This window comes from Pyrus communis, chromosome 11 (assembly GCF_963583255.1).
Source record: "Pyrus communis chromosome 11, drPyrComm1.1, whole genome shotgun sequence".
Taxonomy (NCBI): domain Eukaryota; kingdom Viridiplantae; phylum Streptophyta; class Magnoliopsida; order Rosales; family Rosaceae; genus Pyrus; species Pyrus communis.
Genome location: NC_084813.1, coordinates 25,908,191 through 25,935,899, shown reverse-complemented (window position 1 = coordinate 25,935,899; position 27,709 = coordinate 25,908,191). Strand labels below are relative to the sequence as shown.

The following is a 27,709-nucleotide window of genomic DNA, read 5'->3' as shown; positions in this document are numbered from 1 at the left end:
ACATAAAAAGCATATATTTTTGTTACTTTATACCATGCATGCATGCATGCATGAATTCTCCAAATGTAAATTATTAAATCAGCTAGGTTTCGAAATCTTTTTTCATCGTGCAATAATTAACCCATGCAAACAAGATTAATAGATGGAGGCCCTAATACTTAATGCAAATGCCCTTTCATTAATTATCTGAAAAAAGGGAAAGTGAACGAATGAAACAGGACGAATATGGATCATTCGACGTTACGAACAGTTATACGACTACGTAGGATCCAACATTGAATTAATTAGGGCATAATATGAATGCGCATGCAAGTACTCATGGGGTGACTACTAGCTAATTAAAGCTTGCTTGATTAAAGGGCAAAGAAGGAGGCGGCTGCGAGCACGAGAGCACCAGCGGTGGAGGCAGTGGAGAAGAAGGTGGGGAGGGCGGCGGTTTTAGAGGGAGCATCAGCGGGAGAGGGTGTGTCCGCAGTCACAATGTCAGAGGGAGCCTCCGTAGTACTGTCACGAGTAGGGGCAGGGGGGGATGCTGAGGCTGAGTCATCGGGGGAAGGGGCGGAGGCACTGGAGGAGGAATCGGAAGATGGAGCAGAGCTACTGTCGTCCTTGTCCTTGTCCTTGTTTTTTGATGACTTGGGGGAAGAAGCCGGACTGCTGCTACTGTAATCCTTGGCGCTCGAAGACGGTGAGGACTTGGGAGAGCTGGAGGAAGAGGAAGAAGACTTAGGCGACGGAGATGAACTGTCTTTACCTTTGTCTTTGCCGCTGTCCTTGCTGGAGTCGGGCGAGCTTGCGGAGGATTTAGGTGACTTAGATGAGCTGTCTTTGTCACTGCCCTTGCTTGGAGCCGGAGCAGATGATGACTTGTCCTTGTCTGATGACTTACCATCGTCGGATGACTTGGGGGATGGTGCTGATGGGCTTGGGGCGGATGACGACTTATCCTTGTCCTTGTCCGATGATGATTTATCCTTGTCCGATGATGACTTGTCCTTGTCCGATGATGATGACGGGGCATCAGATGAATTGTCCTTATCTGATGATGAATTGTCCTTGTCTGATGACGATTTGTCCTTATCTGATGATGAAGATGAACTGTCAGAGTCTTTTTTGTCGTCTTTCTTGGGCGATTCCGATGGCGAAGGACTACTACTCGAATCTGCTGCCATCGCAACTCCGACAATGGCAACCAAGATCAGAGCAATGAGAATCAATTCGCGACGTGCCATTTTTCTTCTCGCTCTTCTTCTTCCTTATGTTTTTGTAGCAAACTTAGGCTTTGATGTGGCTTATAACCTGTTGCGTTAATTCGTTTACTTGCCGCGTAAGGTAGGTTTTTCTCTTGTGTTGAGATGATTAATGAATGGTTATTGCAGTTGTTTGTCACTAAATATATATTTATAGTTGTAAAATATAGAGAAACACTGCGCAACCAAAGGACGTATGTGGATCATAACATGGTTGGAAGGGAATGAGATTTATAGGACTTAGCGTGGAAGAGAGACAGCGTAGGAAATCTGTGGAGGATAAGACACCAGAGTTAGTTTATTCTGTTATGATCTAATGGCTTCTATTAATTAATTAATTAGCTTGTGTTTTAGAAGTAATGTGGTTTCTTGGCTGAGCGGGCTTAACGAATCATGGTTAATGTCACATTTGTACCACATCTCTAATAGAGTTAGGACCCATCAATACATGTGAATCTCATTTCTAATAGAGAAGTAGTAAAATTGTGCTATGAAAATTGTTTTAACAATAACGTTTTTGTGGTTCGATAATGACAAGGATCTTGAATTTCCACGAAACATTCAGACTTGTGTGTATTTCTACTCATGATTTTGTAAGAACAAACTATATATTATTAGAAATTTAGAAATAAAGATGACAAGGAACTTAATTCCCTTTGTGGTAAGATTTGGTTTTGGCCTTTATGATATGTTCTTCGTTTCTCCTTTTGTGCTTTCAATTACTATCCATATCAGTAAATAGATATTGATAATAATTAATCAAGAGGTTATGTGAGATGTCAGAAGTGTCATAAAGTTTTCAAGTATAAGGCTAAGGAATCATGAAATAACAATTTATCTAGTTATTGGGTCGAAGACAACTAAGTATAAGGGTTCTAAATATCAACAATTTATATATCATTGCATTCATGTAAGTTAAATTTCGTTTCAACAATACAACTGCTAATAAACTAAGGACTATAAGTTGGTCATATAGTCGATATAGGCGTTGGGGAGAGATAAACCAATTAACTTACAATAAGGAAATTGTTGTGACAATATTTCAAACCAATCACGCATTGGCATGTGTAACAAAAATTTAAAACATGTACCATCTTTGTGAGTAGCTACCATAAAATAAAGAGTATGAGAATGTACGTGACAAGAACACACACAATGTATGACAAAAGAACAATGATGACTAAACAAGAACAGACATACAACTGCACATTGAATTTTTTTTATTTTTTTTATTTTTTTATATATGATTCTTGCTCTTCATGTACAAACTACACACTTCATTTCTTATGATTCTGACAGCTCACTTTGCGAGTCACTCTCAATGATCTCGTTTCCTCTTTTATTCTTTGGCTTTTTGTTTGTAATTTGGCTTTCTTCAAAATTTGAACAACCTAGATCTCTCTCCTTTAAAAAATGTCTCTATTAGCTTCTTAGCAGGGTAGGATAAATTTGTAATTAAGGCTAGGTACAAAGAATGTAGGTTGGAGAGAAAAAAATAGGCTTATGTAAAGGTTCAATGGGGCGAACAAGGGAATAAAAAAATGTAGGGCATTAGCTTCTATGACAATGATGGTAAATTTCTAATGCTTACTTTCATCACTAAGAGAATGTAAGATGTGATACAATGTCGTGAGGGATCTCAAAGCAAGTTCCAGTGAGGCAAATAACATAAGATTGGATTTGTAAAATGTGACACGAAGTTTGAATCTTTGAAGAGAAGAGAATTCCACTCCTTCATATATGACGAAGTTTGATTTGAACCAAAACAAATTCATTTGATTTACATAGGCTTATAAGAGGTTGGGCTACTCCTCATATTGCCAATTGGTTTTATGGTGCAACCTTAATTTTCTTCAAACTGGAGAAAATCTTTCTCATATTCTTTGTTGTTTTCCATTTGCTTGCAGTATTATGATAGTCTTTCCGTAAAAACTCCATTAGTTATTGTGTTAGTACGCTAACATGGCACACAATTGGAGCCCAAAGTCCACTTAAATAGCACCATGTGGAAAAATAATTAATTTAAAACAGAGAGAAAGCTAAAATCAAAATGTTGAACGGAGGTTTCACCTCCTCACGCCAACCTTACCCCAGAACCAAAGAAATCATTCGAGCTCTGCAAGGCTGCACTGCAATGGAATTGAACATCAACTTACCCTTTATTGTCAAATAATCTAGAAGCCGGCCGGCCATCTTCTGATTTCTTTGAGTTGATGCTTTTTAGAGGCTGAATTCCCTTGAAGGTCTTCGTCTCCGGCCGCAACCTTCAGCAGCAACAATCCACTTTTATCTGTTTATGCACATGTAACAAAGTGGTAACTTATTTGTCGCTTTTTTCTTTCGACAGCGTTAGAGAAGTTCAAGCTTGATGACTACAGGTGATCGCAAGCCGTCAGCTAATCACCTCGAAACTGTCCAGGATAGTGGCGTCGATCCTTCACCAGAACGTAGCAACGCCAGGAGCAAAGTCATAGCGGTCACGTACGAGCACTCTGAAAGTTTCCCTTATATTTTATTTTTATTTTCTTTTATATTTATATTTATATTTTATAAACTTACAACTTTAAATCATTTAAAAGAAGGAATTATTCTGTATAATTCACATGGCACCATTTTATTAGAGTTGTAGACCTCATATGTGTGTCAAGTCAGCACATTAAAAGAAGAACTGACAGAGAATGACCAAATTGATGTGTGGGTACTCAATTTCAAGTGCGATATTGATTGATTTTGAAATTAAGGGATCAAATGATGAGTTAAGTCAGTTTCAAGGACCATTTGTGATAAAAACCTTACTATAAAAGAATGATAATAAACATGGTAGATGGCATGACAATATCTTAATCGTTGAAAATAACTTAACGACGTAGAAATTAATAAATTGATTAGTTGCTTCATGCATACACGCAGTGTGCAAGTATCGTCCTAAAACAATTTCTGATAACATAAACATTGATACAATCATACATATATTCCAATTAACTTCCAACAATTCATATAAACTTGATAGGAAAATTGGGTCAGGACTCAGGCGTAGGCGTACAATGCAGATTCCAAAACAATTATGTTCACATAAATTTGCTGTATGCTTCTTTAATTCTTATTGCTAACAAATAGCTTACCATGCAATTCGTCTTTCCAAGTGAAAATTAAAGTTACACAATAGTTCTAGTATTCTAAATATAAAGATTAACTTGAAATTAGTATATACTGTTCAAATAAAATAGCTAGTACAAAGGATACAAAAATAAAAAATAAAAAAATCCATGTCAAGAGAGGACGGAAAAAAAATATGCAAAATACAGGTTGATCTTTCTCGTCCTTATTCATAATTAAGTCTACGTATGGAGAGACTCTATAACGAAAGATAAAAGCTCAATCAATTCAATTAATTTGATAATTAGAGGCTCCTCAGTTTTTTATGAGCCTTGAGAGATCATCAGTGGGATAATCCTCCTCAGCGTCCGAGGGTCTCTCAGCTGCGGCCTCGCCTTCTGGGGCAGCCGCGATCTCAAGCGTCTCATCGGTGGCCATGCTTCCAGGAGCAGCTGCATCGCCGCTGTGGGGAGAAGGAGCGGATGATACATCGTTAGCGGGGCTTGGGGCTGAGGCCGGAGTGCTGGCGTCACCACCACTGGGAGAAGGAGCTGACGAGCTGGAAGGTGATGGTGACGTGGTGGCGTCAGGGGAGGAGGCCGGGGAGGGGGCGGGTGGTGATGCGATTAGTTCTTGTGCTAAAACACCAGTAATGGCTACAAATACTAGGGCAAGAACAATGACTTGACGTCCCATCTTTGCTTCTTCTTGTCTGGTAATACTTTTGTGTCACCTTTTTTTTTTTTTTGTTCTTTAATTTGCAACACTTCTCGAGAGATAGATATATACCACTGCGTAACCAACGTACCAAATTATGGAGGTGGAAGTGGGTGGTGATTAAGATTAATATATATGAGATTAGTGGGAGAGAGAGTAGGGATTATCTGTGGAGTAAGTTAATCGAAGAGAGAGAGAGAGAGAGAGAGAGAGGATATTGATAGTTTAATTTGGTTTTAGAGGGAAGGAGATAGAAGAGATATTATGGGTTCTCTTGGCTGGCCGGGTTTAGTGGATCATGCATGGTTCTAAAATTGTTGTTACATTAATAGAAATAACTATTAATGGAAGGAAAAACAAGGATCTTTGTTCTTCTTTTTTCTAACCTTTGGCATTTGGATTAGGGTTTGGTTGTTTAGATAGATTATGTGCCAACCAAGAAGTTAGAACCAACAACATGGACATTAATTACAAGTTTCAAAGTATGCTAATTCTGCGAGAAAATGCGAAATAAAATTTAGACCTATGACATAAATTAAATCTCATAATTTTAACAACTGAGAAGAAATACATGATCTTGGTGTTTATTCCTTTAATTGATGAAAGAACCGAAGTTACATGCATGGTTTTGTGCATATATAGGAGTGATTTTTTAGTATGCTCGGAACACAGAATGGTACACTACGTGTTATTATACAAGTGGTGAGATACTTGTGTTAAAAAATCAATCTAACAAACTTTTCAGATTTCCGCGCCTATATGTATATATACATATATGTGTGTGTGTGTGTGTATATATATATATATAGGTGTGTTATCCACAAACTTATTTTTACTTCAAGTAATGTTAGAGAGACTAAATTAGCAAACTCAATGAGGTGTCACCAATAAAAAATAAGCATGTTTATCAACGATTAAGTAATAATTCAATCACCAATTCCGTTCACCCAAAAAAAAAAAATCACAAACTTCCATGTCATTTAATTTACAAAATTTAGTCTACAAATTGAGTCTCCCTAGCATTACTCTTTCACTTCACACACACCCTTTGTTAATTTTTATCATTTGATATATATATATATATATATATATATATGGATATATGACATCATATTTTTACACAAATTTTTGCAGGGCCAACTTCTTGATGTGTTTTAACGATCTATACAGTTTATCTTTTAGATTTTTTCTCAAAGATCATGTCTACCAAAAATACCAAATCTAAAACGATACGACCGTTCAAGGTTTCTTTGTAGAACCGTGTTCGTCTATTTTCTTCTGAATGTCTTAGGCCTCGTTTGGCATGTTGTATTAAGCGCTGGATATGATTAATTAATAATATGGTAGCAGTTATTTGGTGTACTATCGTACTAAATAAGCACCCGCTTAATTATATGATCCATCAAATTTAATACGATTGACACTGGACAATTAATACAACCCAAAAACTCGATATTATTAGTCGGGGGTGCTAACCAAAAACACGCTCAATTCTCTTCTTTGGTTTCACACATCTGCTCTTTGGAAAATCCTCTCCATCTTTATGAGCAGTTCCTCAACGAGTTCTTAACCTCAACCCCAACTGTCACTCCTCTACAATTGGTCGCTGAGCAATTTCCCATCTCGTCCGCTGCTTCCTGCTCTGTCACGTTTCAGTTGTCAACGTCAAAGCACGACGATGTGGATGAAGAGGTAGTTGAGATCAGGAAGCCCGATTGATGTCATCAACAATAGACTCAGCAGCTCAATCATCTTCCGCCCCCGACAACGTTGGATCCAGCTCCGACGGCTCCGGTTAACTCGGACCTTTGCCGCGAATTGATTTCTTTTCTTCATCAATTTGGATTTTCAATTAATTAGTAGTTGTTTTGGTTGGTGAATCGATGTACGTTCTGGGAGTTTGAAGATATGAGGAAGTGGGATCGTATGAGAGGGTGGGATTTGAAGCGTGGAGAAGATGGTGAAGAAAGGATGAAGCGACTGGGAAGAGACCTGGGTTTTTCACCTTCTCTTTTTATTTATTTATTTTTTAAAATTTTGTCTGTAATGATGTTTAATTACCATTTTTCCTTTTTGTTTTTCTTTGTTTTTTTTTTCATTTTAATAATTATTGTGTGAATTAAAAAAAAAATATTATAGTCCGATGTGTTATCCGATAGATAAATTAATCCGATACAATACCAAACGCCTGACTAATTTAGTCAGTATTATCCGACAACTATTTATCCTATCCGACTGAAAGAGTCAGTACAGTCCAAGCTATCAAATGAAGCCTTAATGGTCTTGGATTTGTCTCATTTTTTGCAACGATAATCTATAAATAATGTTCTAAAATATAGATGATTTAGATCATTAAAAGACATTACGGAGTGAACTCTAGAAAAACCTGTGTCAAAAGTTATGTAAAAAAAAAATTAGTGCCACGGAACCGCCCCTATATGTAATATGCAGCTATTTATATATATATATATATATATATGTTGTTCTATCTAGATCATGAGCTAGCTGGGAACTTCCAAACTTGGGAGCTAGCCAGCAGGGGGAAATTATAGGGTTCTAATAGTTGGTAGCTACAAGGAATGACAAAATAAGATATTCGTTGTGTAAGAAGGATGAAGTTCAAGAGTGTGATCCAAGTGAGGAAGGTATCAATGGTCAAAACAAAGCCACTTGTCAAAAGATTAAATAGGTTGTTATGCATATAGTTGGTTAGTTAGAATCTGGTGCTTTGGGTAGAGAGAGTTAGTTGATATAAGGAGGTAGTTAAAGAGAAGTACTTGCTCTGCAAGTTTAGCATTGAAAACCTCTATATAAGTGAACAATGTAAATCGTATAGTTTGCTTAAAAAAGTAAGAAAAACATTTCTACAAATACAACTTTCTCTCATCTCCTTTATCTCTCTCTATCTTAAAAGCTGGTATTGTAGCTATTTTAACACGTTGTAGTGCTTAAGATGATTATGATCTACTTCTTTCTTTGTCAGCTTCAAACATTCGCAGCAGCAGCCAGACTTCATTTCTCTGCAGGTATATACGAATTAATTTTTTTTTTCTTAACCCAAACATGCATGAATTAGTGTCTCGTAATCAAGTTTGTACGTACGTAGGTGGGATGAGATTACACGATTATCAGCAACATCAAGTACAGCGTGTAGTGGGAACAAGAGCTAAGTAAATTATGAGCCTCCGTTTCCGATTCCGTCTTCATCTCCGTCTCAATCTCCATCTTCTTTGTGGTCTCACTACGAGGACTATTCGATCCCCGGCGGGCGGCGACCTGTGCACAGTAGACTTGAACCCTAGCTAATATATAACTCCGTACTCATCATCGTCAATCACCATGATCTATCATGCTTTTCGGGAATTAATTAGGATATTAATCCTTTGGTTTTATCATGGTTTTAGTTACTTCGATCAGCAATGGACCGAGCTAGAATTAATTTTCCATGTAAGGATTTTTGTTTGAACGTCGCGGCTTCACTTCTTTTCATATAATAGCATCTAGTTCGTTACTAGTAGTTGTAGTGTGTATATTAAGTTCAGAAATTGATGCTCAACTGAGACGTTAGAAGAAAAAAATTGTTATCATGAAGAGATTTTTCTAAATAACGGGTATTCAAGCAGTGCTTTATGTTAGAATACAAATGGAGGAAATGATATGCTTTTTTGTGTTTTTCAACTTATTTTATGACATGTGAAGTACTTGTTTGTATATTAATTATTATTAAATTATTAATTTACACATAACAATGTGATAGTGCGACCATAAAATGTTATTATATACTAGCATATGAACACACACAAAGTGTGTGAGAAAATTTTTTATTTTTGTTTTTGAAATAGAAGGAGATAGGAAGAGAGTGATAGAGAATGTGGGAGTGAGAAGTTTTTTTTAGAAAATGAGGAGAGAGGGGGAGAGAGAGAGAAAGTGGGCGGAGTGGGAGGTTTTTTTTTTATATATAATATTAGAGGTATTTTAACATCACCTGTAGGTGATGCTTCAATAAAAAACATTAAAATTTGGAACTGTGAAATTACATTATTGCCCATCATTTTTTTTGTATGATAGAAAACTAAGTAGTCTTTTCACATCTTTTAATTGATAAAGATGATTTCATTAATTAATAGAGATATTACTAACCGGTAAGAATCATGAGTTATGGTGTCTGTGTTTTTCTTTGGGGTACAGGTTGTGGTCCATCGCTACGAAAAAAAGCCACGTCGAAAGAAGATATCATGGGGAAATAAAGAAGAAGATGAAATTATCCTTTGCATGGATTTTTTTTTTGTACGGTGTGATCGATACTACACATATTACATTTTTTATACTGTATTTGTATTACATTTTTAATAAAGATAGAGTCTATCAATAAATGAAGGTTTCATTTCTATTAGATAAATGATACAAATACAGTATAAAAATTATGATTAAAGTAACATTTTTGTTTCATATGCAATAAAAAGTTGAATTTTATAATATGAATCGGTGTTTCTATACACGTATATTAAAATTTTGGCATAAGGTGTACAATTTACTGTAAACGTTAAAAGTCAATACCGCACGGCATAATTCATGTAACATACATGTATTGATTCAAACCACCAAGTTAATTAGCCCAAATCCTTTGTTTGGGCGTAGCAAGTTGGGTTTAGTGTCACGCCCTACCAAGCAGAAAGTAGATAGGGTTTAGTGTCACGCCTCATGATCAACAATCCTTCACATTTTGGCTAGCAGATCGAATGAATTGAAAAAAATTAATTGATAAAATTTAAGAAGTGTGTATAGAAGGTAAAAAGGGCATGTGAATAGCATTACCTTACTACATTTTGTATAGCTTCCCTCCTATCATAAACTGAAAATAACACTTAGTTGGCTCGTTCCTTTATTGTTCATACATGCAAATTACTCTCTCAATTATTGGCCAATAGGTCGAATGAATTGAAGAAGATCAATTAACAAAATTTAAAATGAGTGTTTGGAAGGTAAAAAGAGATGGGTGAATAGCATTATCCTACTACACTCTTGTATAGCTTCCCTCCTATCATAAACTGAAAATAACACTTAGTTGACATGCAAATCACTCTCTCAATTTTCGGCAGACGGATTGAATGAATTGAATAAGATCAACGGACAAAATTTAAGAAAAATATGTGAAAGGTAAAAAGAGATGTGTGAATAGCATTACCCTACTACATTCTTATATAGCTTCCCTCCTATCATAAATTGAAAATAACACTTTGTTGGCTCATTCCTTTATACATGCAATTCAAAATTTAACGCACACAAACGTGACAAATAAAAAAAGGAGGTGTGATAACCACACACTTCATTTTACTTCTCACACATCCCTTATTGATTTATGTTCTTTGATCTTCTTCAATTTGTTTGATCAGACGACCGAAAATGAAAAGAGTTTGTGAGAAGTAAAAAATGATGTGTGGATAGTACTCCGTAAAAAAACTTTCTACTTCCAATTGAACCGGATTATTTATGAGATAACCATCATCCCATCCTCCTATGCATAATCATATATAAGACCTTGGTTTGACGATTCTCATCTTGTATACCAAAATCAAATGGGTCCACTATAGTAACTAATAGTACCCTATTCCCACATGTTATATATATATATATATATATATATATATATATATATATATTAAGATCTCAATGTCCTAGTCAATATCAAGAATTCATTACCTAAAATGCACCCTCATAACATATATGAATTAGGTCAGTGGTCAGGAAAATACTTAAAATGCACCCTCTTTTGATGCATGACCTTTACTGTATATCTACACATTTAGAACATATTCGGCTAACAACAATGTAAACTGTAAACTCCTAAAATAAACATGAATTTTGTTCCTTACTATGCAGGTTTTGAAGCCCAACTTAACAACCTTGGTTGTGCATCAATGTGATAGTTTAAGATTATTGTTTTCGAGTTTCATGGCTAAATGTCTCAAACAACTCAACATCTCACAATATCCAAATGCTAAATCATGGAAGAGTGGGAAAAAAAATGAGAAAAATATAGATGACATGTTTTGTAAGCTAAAACATCTTTCAAATCTCACTAGATTCAGCTCAGAAAGTTACATTAAATTTCCATCTTTGGATTTTTTGGATCTAAACTGGAGACATTCAACTTTGATGCTAAGAGTGAAAAAATTACAATTAACAAAGTTTTTTTTTTTAATTTTTAGTTTTTAATCAAACGAAAATAAAATTTTTTATTGTTTAAATATTTTTAATTTACATCAGCACATAACATATTTTTTTGACAAAAAATTATGACATAATGACTACATGATTTGCGACACCATTTTGAAGAACTATATTGTTGGATTTTGAATTTAAAACCATCTTGATACGGTGAGTTAAACTCAGAGAATTTTTATGCTAAAACTCTATAAAATGTGTGAAAATCAACTCTCTTAAATTAAATTGAGAAAATTACAGAATTTATCGGTAAAAATCACATGACTAAAACATCAAGAACCATGCACCAACATCTTGGATTCATCCCAGCACAACCAATATATATTTTTACAATTTTATAAGATGTTTTGATTGGACAGGAGAGAGATGAAAAACATAAAAGATACAGTATATGGTAGTGATTTTAATTTATTAGATCATAGAGGATATCGCCATATTTGCCTTGGAAGTTGGAGTTCAATACAATTTAGGCATCGTTTGTGACGAAACGTGTATGGCATCTCCGCCCCGACGGGTGTCTTCCCTCTTATATTCTCTGTCTCCTCTCCTTCTCTCTCGCTTCTCGTATACCTATTCCTCTATCATCCACGCGTTGCCCTTTTGCCCTCCTCTCTTTCTCTCTCCTTTCCTCTCTCTCTCCTCTTCATCCATGGCTCCAGAACTCCAACAGGAGGAAGATTACACTACTGGCCCTGAAGCTCCTCACAAAACCAGAGTCACCGTCGTCGGCAGTGGCAACTGGGGTAGTGTTGCCGCCAAACTCATTGCCTCCAACACCCTCAGGCTCTCTTCCTTCCACGGTATTATTTGTTTCCTGTTTGTTTTCTGCCTTTCCATTTTCTTTCTGCATGCAAAGACAGAATCTTTATGTGTGCCAGCCAACGGTCAGAATTTTTGTTTATGTCCATCATATTATTCTCTAATTTTATGCTTGGTTGCTGAGAAAATTGTATGTTTTGTTCCTAAATAATGCAAATTAATTGAATTTTCTTGTTTGATTCTGGGATTTTGTTGTGTTGGGTGTTTAATGAATGAAAATTCTGAAAACCCAATTGTAATTTGAGTTTTTAATGAAAATCCATTTGCAATTTGAGCTTTTTTCTGCACTGGAATTCAGATGAAGTGAGAATGTGGGTGTTTGAGGAAACATTACCAAGTGGTGAGAAGCTCACAGATGCCATCAACCGCAACAATGTAAAAAAGCAACGATCTTTAATGCATTCTTCTTATATGTGCATGAATTTATCCTGTTGTAAACGTTTGTATCCTGTTTTTCGATAGGAAAATGTGAAATACCTGCCCGGCATTAAGCTGGGGAAAAATGTTGTTGCAGACCCAGACCTTGAGAATGCAGGTACTTAATTTCTCAGCAAAATCTTTGCTCAACCTTTTAAAGTTACTATGTTTCGAATTTGTGCAATTTGTTTGGTGCTTGGAGCAAATTTTTTATAATTGGGGGAGCTTTGCAGTGAACGGTGCGAACATGCTGGTGTTTGTTACTCCACATCAATTTATGGAGGGTATATGCAGGAGGCTTGTTGGGAAGGTAAAAGCGGATGTGGAGGCAATTTCCCTCATCAAAGGAATGGAGGTCAAGATGGAAGGCCCGTGCATGATCTCGACACTCATCTCACAGCAGTTGGGTATTAATTGTTGTGTTCTGATGGGAGCAAACATAGCTAATGAGGTAATTTAGCTTGACTCGTCACTCCACAACTTTTGTTTCCCAGATCATATCACATCTGGTGTGGCTGAAACTAGAGAATGTTTGTGTAGATTGCTGTGGAGAAATTTAGTGAAGCCACGGTTGGATACAGAGAGAACAAGGAGATTGCACAGAAATGGGTTCAGCTCTTTAGTACTTCCTACTTCATAGTCACACCTGTGAGTACATCAAATACATTGTTACAATGAATGTCATAATAGTGTACTTTTACTATCATGAATGTTTGGCACGGACGGGAACTACTTTAGTTTCCCACACAATTTAGTAAAAATTTGGTAGTACGTTAGCTACACTAAATACTTATCCCTGCAAATAATTTGATTTAGCGATTGACATCAAATATATATTGAAGGAATGCTCCATTGACACCTTTCCGTGTTTGAAATTTATAGATCCAAGATGTGGAAGGGGTAGAACTATGTGGAACCCTGAAAAATGTTGTGGCCATAGCAGCAGGTTTTGTGGATGGGTTGGAGATGGGAAATAACACAAAGGTAAGCTCAAAAATTTCGGTAAAAGTTGAACCCACATATCATCTGCTTTTTCTATTTCATTTTGACCGCTTATTTTGAATGACCAGGCTGCAATTATGAGAATCGGTCTAAGAGAGATGAAGGCATTTTCCAAGATGTTATTTTCATCTGTCAAGGACACTACCTTCTTCGAAAGCTGTGGTGTCGCTGATCTCATCACAACATGCCGTATGGAAGCATGACGATCTCTTATTTTCATTTTTTTTTTTTGTTTTTTCTTTCTTTCTAACCTCAGTGTGTTTGGCAGTGGGAGGAAGAAACAGGAAAGTTGCGGAAGCTTTTGCAAGGAGTGGAGGGAAAAGGTAAAACTCCTCAATTTGGTGCATACAACCTTGTAAAAAACAAGGGTAGTTTCTTACTATTGCCCTTACGTTTGTTGTCTGCAGATCGTTTGATGAGCTTGAAGCAGAAATGCTGCAGGGTCAAAAATTACAGGTACGCATTTAAAATTATAGTAACTGAACTTTGCTATTACTCGGATTTTTATATTGCGTTAATATGCAGCCTGATCAATTAAAATGGAAAATGAGTTCCGTAAAGATGCAGCTCGAAATCATCTATTCATAAACGTTCTCTTTCCTTTTCTGAAGGGTGTCTCAACCGCAAAAGAGGTTTACGAGGTTTTAAGCCACCGCGGGTGGCTAGATTTCTTCCCACTTTTTGCAACAGTTCATGAGATCTGCATTGGCACTCTTCCTCCATCAGCCATAGTTGAACACAGTGAGCGCACGCCTAAAATCTAGCCGGCTCTTCCCCACGGCCCGCTTATTATTGATAGGCGGTAGTTTACTTGAGTGATGTCTTTCAGATAATAGCGAAGACGAAGCAAAACTTTGGTTGGTTCACACAGAAGTCAGCACTTTGCAACGATATACGGTTGCAGGGACAAAGTACGTAACCTGCTCATAAGCTATTTTCCTTGACAGCAAATGAAATCTAAGGTTTCTCTTCGGTTTCTGTTGCATCTTTTTTGTTCTTTCAAATTGTACCCATGTTTGATGCACAATGTGTAATCAACACCAAGTTGTAAACTTCTTTAGAGAATACACAAGTAATAGAATAAAGAGTTAGAACGAACCATTTCTTGAAGAAAGTTAAGATTCCACCATAAAACCAATTGGCAATATGATAAGTAGCCCAACCTCTTATAAGCCCATGCAAGATCCCTCCTCTCATAAATGTGGAACTCATTCTCAACATTTCTGGTGTCACAATTTGAGAACGAGAGATCAAAATCTCGATTGCAATTGTTTTTGTTTCTTGAACTGGTTCAGAGAGTAGACTATCGCGGTTTCGCTATTTAACACCAAACCCTTTCTCATTTCTCGAAATAGAAGTTATACAACTGCCACAAACCCAAATTACACAGCAAGAATACCATAAATTAGAAGGAAAAAAAAACAAACGACCCAAATAATCTTCCCACAACATCAAACCCGGGCTTTGAATTTTGCGTATGGTTTTATTCCAACAGTTACCCAGTTCGTAGTCTATCCAACCGATCCACACTCTTCCGTGCTCTGTCCATTTGGTGGTCGATACTTTTCCTAGACTTCTCATGGCAGTCCACGCTTCTCCGAGACCTTTCCATATGGTCGAAAGATACTCTTAATTTTTCTAGTTTATCGGCACTGATGAACTGATTTTTCAGTTTTTCAGGCCTATCAGTGCTCTTCCTCGGTTTCTCCCTTCGATCTGTGCTCTTCCTTGAAACTTCGTAAACATCAGTACTCTTCCGAGGCTGCTCGAACTGGTCCGTGCTTCTCCTAGAACTGTATCTCTGGGAAGGAGACTTCTCAACGGTTGATATGAACTTCTTGAGATGCCTGATATACTCAGGATAGAGCTCTAAATCACAGTGGTTCCCTCCTTTAAGCCATAGTGGTTCATACTTCTCTTTACACAGTTCCCAGAGTTGCTTCCCATGAGAGCAATCGACTACTTCATCCGCAGTCCCCTACAAGATGATGCAATGGCTAAAAAATGTGAAGAGTAGGCCGATTTGGCATCTCATATAGTCATCATATATATAATCTTTCGACATGGCGTGCCAGACGATGATCAAACAAAACCCTTATTCATCAGCTGCAATACTCTATTTCTTAAAATTCCATTCTTTAGCTAAGAGAATTGAAGCCTCAGAAATAAAATGTTAAGAACTGCATGGTTTCTGTTCTCTAATGCATTAATAAAACCGCTGACAAGTTTATTTGATATGCACATTTTGCCTCATACAAGAGATCACACAAGACAAGAACTGGTCAAATGCGTATGCAGATCGTTCATCAAAAGGAGTCTGGTTTGGTTCTTGTAATGATATATGCAATTATAAAGTAGAAAAATCTAGATCGTTCATCAAAAGGAGTCTGGTTTGGTTCTTGTAATCATATATGCAATTATAAGGTAGAAAAATCTAGAGTAGCATACTTACGTGAATGATGAGAACAGGACAATGGACCAGTGGAATTTTGTCGATATTCTGTGCGCAAATAACACAATAAAGCATACAATTAGACCAAGGTCATAAACTCGGCCAGCAATCATAAGATTTGATACGCAAACTGAAGAGAGTTGTCTTACCTTATAAATGTCGAACCAGTATGTACGCTTTACAGGATACATGACCCTTAAACCAGACAGTATGGGACTATGCAGGACAACAGCTCTTAACTGAGGCAGCCGAGCAGCAAGATCCAACGTGGGGCCACTTCCAACAGATTGGCCATAGAGAATGATATCTTCCTGCTTAGTACCATAGCTTTCTTCAAGACACTTATATGCAGCTTCAATATCTGCATATGTATTCTGCTCACTTGCCTGGAACAATGAAAATATGGGACTTACGTGATGCACTGTGCTCAAACAACTAGTTAATACAAAAACTGTTCAAATATCCAACAGACCTTTCCAGTTGATTGCCCATACCCCGAATAGTCGTACCTGCAAAACATTACAGATATGTAACATTGAGAATATTATTGATTACAATGAAGGATAACAGATAACTGATAAATTATTTCTAAACAACAAGGATAACACAATTTCTCGCAGACATGAACCAAACAACTAAGTTAACCCTGTGACCCTATGGCACCAGATGAAACTTACGCAATGACAATGGTAATGCATCATATGGTATGACGAGTATACAAAGCTACACCACAACTGCAATCCTGGTGGACATTGAATGACTGATCGCGGTGCGAAAGGCACTCACAGTTACTATATCATCTCAAACTAGACTGTCTAAGCAGGCAAAGGGGCTGGATAATCCACTCAATAGATGGCAGAAAAGGTAGATCAAAGGACCGAACATCAACATCATAACTGATTTGGCTTTCCTCAAATTAAAAGAAGGTATATCACAGCACAAGTCCCACATCGCATTTCTTCTATATCTTGAGTCAAAACTTGAAGGATTATACAAGATATCCAATAGGACTACTCCAATATCTACTAAATATCCACTTTCTAGTAAAATCCAATAAATTAATACAAGAAAACGTTCAAAAATACCAAAAAAGTTGCAGCTGATCAGTGGACTAATAAAACCCAGATGCCAGGGATAGTAATCCAGCAACAAAAACTAACAAAGGCTCTAAATTTAGAAAAACCCAGATGCCAACACTAGCAAGTAATTGAGAACAAAGAACACAAAGCTCAAAATCTGGAAAAACCCAAGATTCCAAAAGTGACAGTAGCAAAAAAGTGGGAAACTTTGAAGAGAGAGAGAGGAGGAGAAAGAAACAGAGTACCCCATGAGATTAACGCGCAGGTGGATGCTCAATTCGATGAAGAGCTCGTACATCTGGCCCAGATCGGCGGCGTTGCCGTGGGAGTAGAGCAGAGTGGAAGTGGCCAAAGGGTGGCGAATGTAGATGGCCACTACCTCAGTGCCGCGGCGAGTCGGGAGTTTCAGAACCTCCACGTTTTCACGGTGAGGGAAGGGACTGAGAAGCAAGAGCCCGGTGTGCTCATCTGTGATGAGCTTGTACGAAGGTGGGTTCGGTGGGAAAAAGGCGAACTTGGCCGCCATGGACGACGTCACCCCACCCATATCACTCTCTCTCTCTCTCTCTCTCTCTCTCTCTCTCTCTCTCTCTAAACAGGCCAGGCCACTTACACACTCTCTCTCCTCTCTCTCTCTCTCTCTCTCTCTGTGCAATGGGAAAAAGAATGTAAATTTTGATTTGGGTTTTTCTGAATTGTTAGTGAGGGAAGTGAGTTCAGATCGACATTCCTTCTTTTTTCCTTTTCTCCGGAAGATTAGACTTTATTCTTTATGGCGAAAGAAAAAGGGAGGGGGAGAGAGAGAGAAAGAGAGAGAGAGAGAAGGGAACTTGTTCCTGTCGTTATGGCTAATATACTGTATGAGCTACTCTAAAATGTATGTATGTATGTATGTATGTATGTATGTCTCTGCGTGTGCGCAGTTGAGAGAGCTGGAGCATCAAGAATTAGAGATAGCGTCAGCGTGAGACCAGAAAAAAGGAAAGAAAAGAGAAGAGAAGGAAAGGGAGGGAGAGAGGTTTTACCGTGTTTTACAGTTTACATGGGGTTTTTTTGGACGAACAGTATTAATAAGGTATTGGACAAATTCGAAGTTATTACAATAATTTAAGGTTGAAAAAGTTTTGAATTCGAGATGCATAGATGAAAATTAATATTCTATCTACTAAAATATTAGATCACATGCATAAACAATTTACTTAGGTTTGGGGGTGGAGAGACTTGTACGTGAACATCTCGATCACATCATTTGTATAATATGGTTCGCAACATGTAATATAGGTCTCACTTTTAGTTAGTATAGTTAGGCATTCCTAAAAAATCACACCTCTATTTCAAAAAAACGTATTCGTAAAAATATTTGGAAAAGGAAGGGAAATAGGGCAGCATTGAAAGCTTTTTCGTTAGCGAAATATCTTTCTACCAGGAGTTCTAAAAGTAACATATAAATAATCTATTCAAAGTTTCTTCGTAGAATGAAAATGAGTCACTCGATGTGAGTTTTTACGCAACAAGGATTCCGTTGTATGATTTTGAATAAATGATGTGACTTCTTTCCTCCCTAATGTAGGATGGTTTGACAGGTTTTCAAACCAATCACACGAAAATACTTCTCTAGACACTTGGGATGCACAGTAGTGCATCTTGCTAATGATACAATATAATACGACGTAAGAAAGTTAAAACACATGTAATTAAATCACAAGTTCAGAAAGCGACATTCCACGCTATTAAAATAATTAAAACATATAACCCTGAATTATTAAGTTGGTATGACATCATTGTGACATTTCCGTTATAGATAAATGTATTTCGGGTCAGAGTCATAGGGAGGGACCATGGGACATGGGAATGCATCATTTTGTAGGGCCATGGGAAATTGACAGAAGGAGAAGTATAGGATGCAAACTGTGGTGAATTTTGGTACCACTGAGCACAAAGCCACCTCACCACCCCATGCACCCATGTGGATAAAGTTGCTTGTCGTTTCAATTTTCACCATGAAGCCATTCCAACCCAAAAAAAGAATGAATGAATGATTAAAGTTGGTATTAAAAACCAAAACATGCCCAAAAATAAGAACTAATTAAAATCAAAGCACACACAGGTTGACAAAGAATGCTTAGGATTCTAGTTAGCTTTCTACCTAATAGGGAATATATGTAAAAAAAAGGGCTTTGTTTAGGAATCGAAACGAATAGCTCGGGTGATTTTTACATGCAACTGGTGATTTGTCACCGTCCCTCTATCAGATTATTTTATTTATTTATTGTGTGACATGTGATGAGTTAGGTAGAGAACAGGTAATTATCCATTGCGTCCCAGCTTTTCTGCAAAATTTCAGTATAGTTTCATTGTCCACCAGTTCTGCTTTGAAGACAAATTATAACTTTGTAAGGATGTATCTAATTGTCCCCTTCTGTTCTTGGTCATGAATTTACGAGGACCTTCAGAAACTTGAAGAGAAATTAAGGAAAGAAATTGAAAAAACAGTTTGAGTAGAATAATAGCATTTACTTTTTCCATTTATTGCCAAATCCACTAATACTTCAAAAATTGTGAAAGCTTCTCCTAATGCAATCGAAAGGAATTGACATCTTCTCTTGGTATGTGTCTGGAGCTGACGGATTTGAAGATTCGGACCTCTCATTTTAAATCATGTAGTTCCTCATCAGTCAATTTAACTAGTTCATCTCACACAAATAAAGGATGTGGATCTCTCTCTCTCTCTCTCTCTCTCTCTCTTCAATGGCTCAGATTTCCGAATTCTTTGACTGTAGACACATATATTCGGAGAAAATCTCGACACCACGAGAATAATTTACCCGTAATTGAGATATTAAAGTGACAGTATCATAAATTAATCATTCGATGTCATGTTAGCATCTCAGTTGGATGTAAGTTTCTCGATAATCACAATCGCAAGATATATAAATCATATATCTTGGAGTAAAGAAAAAGTATGAGTGGCCCAATGACCAATAAAAGTCATATGTAAGATTGAATTTTCATGATCCAGATCCCAGCAGTGGCATTTGCCCATCTCCATAAACAGAATTGTAAAATTGTTACCAAGATAGTGTAACTTCATATCAAACACCCTTTTATCCCACCCATAAGAACCAAGCAGAGATTCTACTTTTTCATTCACTATTCCATTAACCAGGTCCTTTTGCACTAAATGCTAGTATAAAATTTTCACACCCTTGGTGAACAGATGACGGTGAGTTCTAGCCCAACGAAAAAGTTGCTTATTTGTGACCGAAATGTCACGCGTTCGAGTCGTGAAAACAGCATATTTCTCCCTTCTACCGACCTTCGCGAAATAGTGAACCTTGTTGGCTTGGGATCCCCTTTATTGTTGGTGAACAGATAAAAAGCGAATAAGGGCAGTGAAGATTGAAGTTTTCTTACACTTACGGCTCAAAGTTGAGACTCAAGAGAGAGAAACTTACTTACATCAATGATATTAATGTAATAGCACCTCAAATCAATCACGTGCATAACTTTCTCGAATAACAGTATATGATTAGCACCACAATAACATGTCCGTTCAATAATAACTCAAACACTAAACACATGCAACCAAACAAAATTTATATATATTATTTGGGAATCTGGATCCTTTTTGTGAGGATTCCGGAGATCCGTGAATCATGTCCATTCATCGTATATCGTGCAATCAAAAATTATTTTAAATATTTTTATTTAAAATTAAACACAAATAATACTTAACAAAAACTGACCGTAAGATATATAATAAACAGAAACGATTTACGAATTTCTATAATTCTCACCTAAAAGATCCGAAGTGGTTCCTGTTGGATTATTTCGTTGCTCGTTGATTTCTTTATTTAAGTTCCAGAAAACAAAAAGGTTGTTCCTTTTAAGGTCTCGTATATGATGAAGTGCCAGCACTCCATGTTAGCTAGGGATCTTCAGCCCACCTGATGAAAACAACATCACATGCTAAATGGTCATGGTCAAACCTGATAACAATTTTTTTTTTCTTCTCAAATGTGGGGGTTAGCTCAATACTTAGTATGGGACCGGATTCCCTCCTGAGCTTAGGAAGTTGAGCTTCATGAGCAAAGGATATGACCTGTTGAAATTTAATTCAACGGCTACAAATAGAATGTCTCTTTAAAAGTTATAATAATTGCAATCGTTGAATCAAATTTTATCAGGCAGTGTGATTTGCTCAGGAGGGGATCCGATTCCCCCAGTATGGATATTAGCAACATTTCAGTCGAAACTTCTTGTTTTATCCTTTTGGATGGAATAGGATTCTTTCTAGATCCCTTCCATCCGAATCCTCCCACAACACGTTTCTTCTTCTTCTTCTTTCTTTGTGGCGGTTTTGCCACTTCTTCTTTCTTCTCTACGGTTATGCTTCTTCTTCTTCGTGGTTCTACTTCATCAATCACGACTACGATCTCGACGATGCTGTCGTCTCTTCCGACATATGTGCCCCTCTCAACTGTCATGTCATCAACACCATCGCCACGAATCTTGAGACGGAGGATTCAAGGCTGTTTTTCTCATTTCGAAGGCGTCAAGTTTTTTTCGCCATTCGATTTTTGGTTGAATTGTCAATATTGATTGAAGGATTTGGATGATCTGGATGGAAGAGATTCAGAGAGGATCATATTCCTATCTTTGTGACACTCATTTTTATCCTGCATTATTGCTTGATGTTAAATTTCTTAATGTTTAAATGAGAAATATAATTCGTTTCTTTATTTGATAAATGTTAGATGATTAAATACTTTTGAATTTATTTAATTTATTGCATAGAATTTAACGACGTAGAAAATAGACGATTAAGAGAATATCATACAAATAAAAAGATTGCTAACATTCTTCTAACTAGCTTTGTTCACCTTCTACATGTGTCCCCTTTGCTTTATAATTTGGAACTCTAATAATATGTAATTTAGAATATCGCTTCGTTAAAAATAATGAACAAACTCAGGGTAAGAAGACAAACACTAGAATTATATGTGGAAAATGACTAACTAACGACTAATACATAATCGAAGAGATGACCAGCAGAGCATGGAAATTGGCAGTGAATGAAGCCGACGGCAGAGAAAATGTGAACGTTCATGTCGTTTTTAGGAATATGGTGGGGGGTGGGTCTCGCTGGCTTTAAATCTATCTTTCTTCTTGTTGTGATGGGATGATGAGACCTGTCTCGTTTAAGCTGAAGATATTCCGCTTGAAAGATATTCCGCAGATGCCTTTCAGTAATAAATCAAATTCTATACTCGCCTTTGGCCATGATTTTATAATGCATCGATACCCATTTTTTATAAGGAATTTTAACGAAAAATATATGGTATTATTTACTTTAACGAAAAATCATATTTTTATATTAAAAAGTTAATCTTTGTACTATTCACTTACATATGGTATTATTTACTTTAACGAAAAATCATATTTTTATATTAAAAAGTTAATCTTGGTACTATTCATTTTACTCTTTATTTTATCTTTATCGTTAAAACTTAAAGTTTTCAAGCATTTTTCAGTAGTTTTACTTTTTTCATATCTGGAGTCCGAATGTTAATTGTCTCAATCTACTTGTTCAAACAACAATGTATCTTATATATCGGTACATTGTAAGAAATAGTGACGGATCTCCCTTGGGTTATGGTGGGTCAGCTGACTCCTAAAACTCAAAAATCCTCCACAGAAGAGTTGAGTGTTGCCATTTGAAAATCTAAGATGCCCTTAAGGCTTGACTCCATCTGCTCAATGAATTGCTTCAATGAGCATTAGGCAGGGTGGTCACTAGCCTCATGTCTTTGTATGCATTGCTATGAGCATTTGTTGATAGGCTCATTTGACATGTTTGCTCAAAAGTTATTGATATCAGTCGACTTGCTCGTTTGGAAGCTGTTGGCATCTATCGACAGTTGTGCAATATGACCTCAGGCCTACCAAAGCTCAATGAAATACCAATTTGCATACTATTTCGTCTAAAAAAGTTTAAATGACGTGTGCGCTATTCTAACTAATATTTCCTTGATCCTTCACTAGTAACAATCCCCTCATTTAATACTCAGTTGCATGTTTCTTTCATAAAACAAAGAACAGTTTTATGATAATATGGTCTTGGGCAGAAAGCATTCGCCATATGAACTCTGTTTTTCATGAGCAATTTGTTCTACTTTTATGAAGTAAATTATTTTCAACCTAGATACATACATTTGTATACAACAGATAATAAGACAAATAAATTCAAATTTTCAAATTCTACTCCAAATTTGAGATTATGTATGGCAAGGTGGCCCAATAGTTTTTAGGGTGGTAATATTCAGACGTTCTTTTTACTTTCTACAGACATATTATTAATTTATATTATTTTGATTATTTTTCATCATTTGATCTGACAATAAAAAAATAAAAAGTATGAAAAGTAAAAAAGAGTTGTGGTTTGCACCACCCTAATTTAAAGCAGGTCTGATATGAGTCGATCAAAACCAAAGGAATGAGATCAACTTCAGATCTCTATGTCTAAAGCTCGCAGATCGAGAAATCCGGATCGTTCAAGTGTGAGAAAGAAGTATAAGCCATTGGGATGAGCTAATTGAGGCATGTAATTGAAATTGAGTGGTCTAGATCTTTTTATCAGCAGAGCTCGAACGCAAAAAATCGGAGTGGATCTAAATCCAACTTAGTAGACCCCAACAGTTGGAAGACATTTTGCCATTGGACCATATTAATAAGACATAATCGTCTTCAACCATACTAGATATTATTATATGATAATGTCCTTGTTTCGTGGAAAACATATATTCCAGATGAAGACCACACAAAAGAAAACATATATTATATTATTCCACACGAATAAAATATTCAATAAACCAATTCAGACATGCAAATTGAGATTTAGTGACAGTTTTTGCACTGGTTGGGAGCCAATATTTTGGACCACGTGAAATGTTTTGGGTGCCCAATTGGATAAAAATCTGAGCCCAATGGAACCCAATCAATTGTTGGCTTGGTTTGAATTGGGGACGAGCCTTTTTCTTTCATTTGGTGTGGTTTCTGTCTCTATTCAGTTGGCATTTGTTTGCTTTTGGTTTACGTTGCGAAAGGGCGGTGCTATCCAGCCTTTTCATTTTTTACACATTCTTCTTAATTTTTGATTGTTGGATCGAATGGATTAAAAAAAAAAATTAAAGGATGCAATTAACAAAGAATATGTGCGAGATAAAAAGGGTTGTGGATAGCACCGCCCTCTGTGAAAAATGTTGATAAAAAGTCGCACATCTATGGGAATCGTCACACAACCACAAACATATCAACATTGCTATTTACTTTTATTATAATGCGTTGATTAGTAATATTTTGTAGTAGTGTGACCGTAATAGTAAAAAATTTCTCCATAGAGAATAGCAACGTGACATAAAACCCAAGAGGTCAAAAGCTGTTGATGGCCGTGATACATAGAGATGGAGCACCAATCTCTTTCAGTTGCTTTTTAACCCTTCTAACGTTAAGAACTCCGAGAAGATTTTTAAAGGGTTGTGCTATTACACTTTTTATCTCTAACACACTTTATTGATTTTTGTGCATTGATTTTCTTTAATTATTTGATTCAACGATCGGAAATTGAGATAGATGCATGAGAGGTAAAAATATGCATGTGGATAGCACAACCCTAACAGAGCATTTTTGCTCACCACCATAAACTAAGGTATATGTTCACCATACACCTAATCAATTGACACGTGTCATTTCACTTAATCTTGGTCAAGTCATTATACCGAAGTTAACGCAACTTTTTGTGAGCCCGTCATTATTTAGGGACTAGATCCAAAGCAACTTTCTGAAGGCCCAGTCATTCAATATCCTTAAGTTGGAGCTAGCGCAACTTTTTGAAAGTCCAACTTAAGAAAGCGAATTCGAGCCCATTAAATCGGGCTTAGGACTTGTCGAAAAAATAGTTTGCCCTGATACCATAATAAACTTTGTAGCCCATGCAATTCCACCACCAACATCACCGATATTGTCCTAACTTAACCATTTATTATTAGGTGTTGGATTTTTATCATAAAAGGTCTCAATGATATTAAAAGTGGGAACTCCCATATATTGATTGTATATTATTTTATCATATGATTGATGTGGGATCTTATTCTTCTACGTTTATGTGTTCGCAATTTGTAAATGGTTGCATGTTAATTGCCTTACTTCTTGCGGTGCCTACTGCTACTATTTTGGAGAGAATTCTAACAAAAAAGAAAAGAAGAAATTCTTGAAAGCACGTCTGCAGGAAGTGCCTCTGCTAGAGGTGATTTTATTATAAACTAGTAAAAAAGTTTATTAAAAAAGTGCTTTGGAAGAGTACTTGGAAGTGCTTCTCCAGAAGACATTTTCTGTGGCACATAAGCACTTTCAATTTTTTTCCCACATGGTTTTTGGTTGTTAGAAAACAATTTTAGCTCCTCCAAAAACAGTCCCAAACAGGTCCCTAGTAAAGTTGGGAAAGTTTGAATAGTTAGTAGAGTTGTTTTTAAGATATCCTGATCAGTGTAATTTCCCACGCAGATATGAGTTGTTCGACTCAGAATCCTCGCATCTGAAAACCATCGTCGGAAATGGTGTGCACGCGTTGGTTACTTGTCGAAGAAGCAGATTTGCTCAAGAACAAGTGTTGGTTTGGCATAACTGGTAAGGAACTATGTCTGTCTTTTGAATTTTAAGCGTGTTTTGTTTCAGAATATGTCTCCATTTGACTAACGAGAGGGAAACAGTTTCATTAGCTCTTTTACCGACCAATGTTCTGATATATGTTGTATAAACGTAGTTTTTGTGTTGTGCAGCTGCAGTTTACTTTGGTTACTATACACGTTTAGTGACAGACCTGTTATCGAAGGAAGAAGATTTTCCGCCTTTTGCTTCTCAATCCTCGGGTCTATCTCAAAGCAGAAGTGTGGAGGTTAGAGGGAAAGATACGATTGAGCAAAGTTTTTGGTACTTCACTTGGTAACAGCGTAGGAACCGGGCTTTCAGATTTCAAAAAGGAAATATCGAAGTCGTTACTCAGGCAGGGTGTCAAGGTTCTTGCATGTTCACTTTTCGTAGGTATATATATTGCTATATTCAACATCTGTTGATTTGATTCCATGTGGTTTGCCTTTTGATGAATATGTTAGTCCAAGCCTGGGAAACGGAATCTGTACTTTGTTGTAACAGTATGTGTAAATGCATATGCTAGGACCTGTTGTAGGTATTAGCCGGTTAAAATCACAGCTGAAGAGCAAAAAACATCTATCGTCTGCTAGAGGTGCATCACCGGATGTTGATGCTAGGAATACTCCCTCTAAGAGACTAAAGAAATCTTCGTCGTTCTCTTCAACCAGCCTTCCTGCACTTTCTACTACTACCAATCCCGAGTCTAGCAGAGAGGTTATCATTGTTATCAGATTACAGATTTTCCATGCTGGTGTTCGTTTGTGTTGCAAAACTCAGGCTTTGCAGTCACTGGGTTTGTGCTGGTCCATGTCGTGTAGGAATTGATGGTTAAACTTTTCTAATGTTGTTTAGAACGGCGCTGAAGGCCACACAACAGAAACAGCTAGGTTTGTAGTTGGTGCTGAGGAGCCAAAGGTGACTAACATTCTCCTTATTGCCTTTCTATTCATTCTACCGTGTTACATTCACAAGTGTTTTGAGTGTCGTTTAGCGATATTTTCATGCTCTCTATAAGGCTCTGCAGACCCTTATAGAGAGCATAGCGGGCAGGTTGAGGAGACAGTGAAGAAATATTCTGATGAATTTTATGCAACGGTAATTATCTGAAATTCTTCCTTCTAGCACTGCAAAGCGTGATCAAACTCCCTTTTCTGAACTGAAGTGATGTCTGTTTTTCAGCTGGAGCACATGGAGCAGCAGCTCGAAAAACTTCTTGATACCGTGATGTCCTCGTGCGGTATTTTACAACATAACCCAAATTCCCATTTTGTTCCTTGAAATTGTGAAGAAGAACGAGAATTGGTTGGGGAAGTTATATGTTTACATGCAATTCCACATTCCGTCGAATTTACTGCAACTGTCAACTTGTTTTCCAGGCCTATGACCCTTGGTGGGAAACACAAGCTTGGAAAGCTGATTCAGAAGTTACCACCGAAAAATCTTTGACCAATGATCCTACATAGGAATGCAGATACATCATCCGATGAAAATCGTGTGGATCTTGAAAGACAGGTAACGCGATGCACAGTTATCTGGTTTACGACCTAATTGAAATCTCGACCTTTCTAAAGTTGTATATTTACTTGCAGAGTAATATAACACCTTGGAGAGTGTTATTATGTTGAAGCAGTCGGGAAAGTTAGAAAGCTCGCCAAGTACGAATCCAGTGGAAGAAGTTCACTGTATCAGGGCTGAATTTTTCGTTCGCTAAATGAAGATAGCAGTCATCACTTGGACTACGAAATTTTGGTAAAAGTACGCAGCATTTGCTCATATAACCTGCCCTGCGAGTATCGGTGACCATTTTTTTGTTTTTACAATTGTAATTGGCTTCATTTTCTGCACAGCTTAGGTAGGGCTCGTAGGTTGTACATATTTTACTGTATACTGACTAGAGAAAGTTATGAAATGTAGCAGACAAAGATATCCAGTAATCTTAATCA

At 36.8% G+C, this 27,709-nt stretch overlaps 4 protein-coding genes across 4 annotated transcripts; 1 reads left to right on the top strand and 3 right to left on the bottom strand.

Moving 5' to 3' along the window:
- Positions 1–108: 108 nt before the first annotated feature.
- LOC137709544 (suppressor protein SRP40-like) lies at positions 109–1,435 on the bottom strand. The gene has a single exon (XM_068448627.1). It carries the CDS (start codon positions 1,230–1,232, stop codon positions 354–356), a length of 879 nt encoding a protein of 292 aa, XP_068304728.1. The 5' UTR covers positions 1,233–1,435; the 3' UTR covers positions 109–353.
- A 3,226-nt stretch (positions 1,436–4,661) lies between these two features.
- Positions 4,662–5,042, bottom strand: LOC137709303 (uncharacterized). Its single transcript, XM_068448388.1, has one exon. The coding sequence runs from the start codon at positions 5,040–5,042 to the stop codon at positions 4,662–4,664; it is 381 nt and encodes a 126-aa protein (XP_068304489.1).
- A 6,681-nt stretch (positions 5,043–11,723) lies between these two features.
- Positions 11,724–14,618, top strand: LOC137709388 (glycerol-3-phosphate dehydrogenase [NAD(+)]-like). Its single transcript, XM_068448479.1, has 10 exons — positions 11,724–12,088; positions 12,406–12,482; positions 12,570–12,642; positions 12,758–12,975; positions 13,065–13,172; positions 13,407–13,508; positions 13,595–13,715; positions 13,795–13,849; positions 13,934–13,982; positions 14,138–14,618. Exons 1-10 carry the CDS (start codon positions 11,782–11,784, stop codon positions 14,288–14,290), a joined length of 1,263 nt encoding a protein of 420 aa, XP_068304580.1. The 5' UTR covers positions 11,724–11,781; the 3' UTR covers positions 14,291–14,618.
- A 220-nt stretch (positions 14,619–14,838) lies between these two features.
- LOC137707969 (uncharacterized) lies at positions 14,839–17,878 on the bottom strand. Its single transcript, XM_068446923.1, has 5 exons — positions 17,303–17,878; positions 16,451–16,487; positions 16,128–16,364; positions 15,979–16,026; positions 14,839–15,504 (listed from the first exon to the last, which is right to left on the bottom strand). The coding sequence occupies exons 1-5, from the start codon at positions 17,602–17,604 to the stop codon at positions 15,022–15,024; spliced, it is 1,107 nt and encodes a 368-aa protein (XP_068303024.1). The 5' UTR covers positions 17,605–17,878; the 3' UTR covers positions 14,839–15,021.
- Positions 17,879–27,709: the final 9,831 nt, after the last annotated feature.

What these genes read in the sequence shown, in the direction of transcription:
- LOC137707969 (XM_068446923.1), bottom strand. Translation starts at nt 17,604, where the DNA reads ATGGGTGGGGTGACGTCGTCCATGGCGGCCAAGTTCGCCTTTTTCCCA. An exon ending in ACTGGTTCGACATTTATAAG is followed by an intron (nt 16,027 to 16,127) that starts GTAAGACAACTC and finishes ATTTGCGCACAG; the next exon opens with AATATCGACAAAATTCCACT. An exon ending in GTCCTGTTCTCATCATTCAC is followed by an intron (nt 15,505 to 15,978) that starts GTAAGTATGCTA and finishes ATCATCTTGTAG; the next exon opens with GGGACTGCGGATGAAGTAGT.
- LOC137709303 (XM_068448388.1), bottom strand. Translation starts at nt 5,042, where the DNA reads ATGGGACGTCAAGTCATTGTTCTTGCCCTAGTATTTGTAGCCATTACT.
- LOC137709544 (XM_068448627.1), bottom strand. Translation starts at nt 1,232, where the DNA reads ATGGCACGTCGCGAATTGATTCTCATTGCTCTGATCTTGGTTGCCATT.
- LOC137709388 (XM_068448479.1), top strand. Translation starts at nt 11,782, where the DNA reads ATGGCATCTCCGCCCCGACGGGTGTCTTCCCTCTTATATTCTCTGTCT. An exon ending in CCCAGACCTTGAGAATGCAG is followed by an intron (nt 12,643 to 12,757) that starts GTACTTAATTTC and finishes GGAGCTTTGCAG; the next exon opens with TGAACGGTGCGAACATGCTG. An exon ending in GAGCAAACATAGCTAATGAG is followed by an intron (nt 12,976 to 13,064) that starts GTAATTTAGCTT and finishes ATGTTTGTGTAG; the next exon opens with ATTGCTGTGGAGAAATTTAG.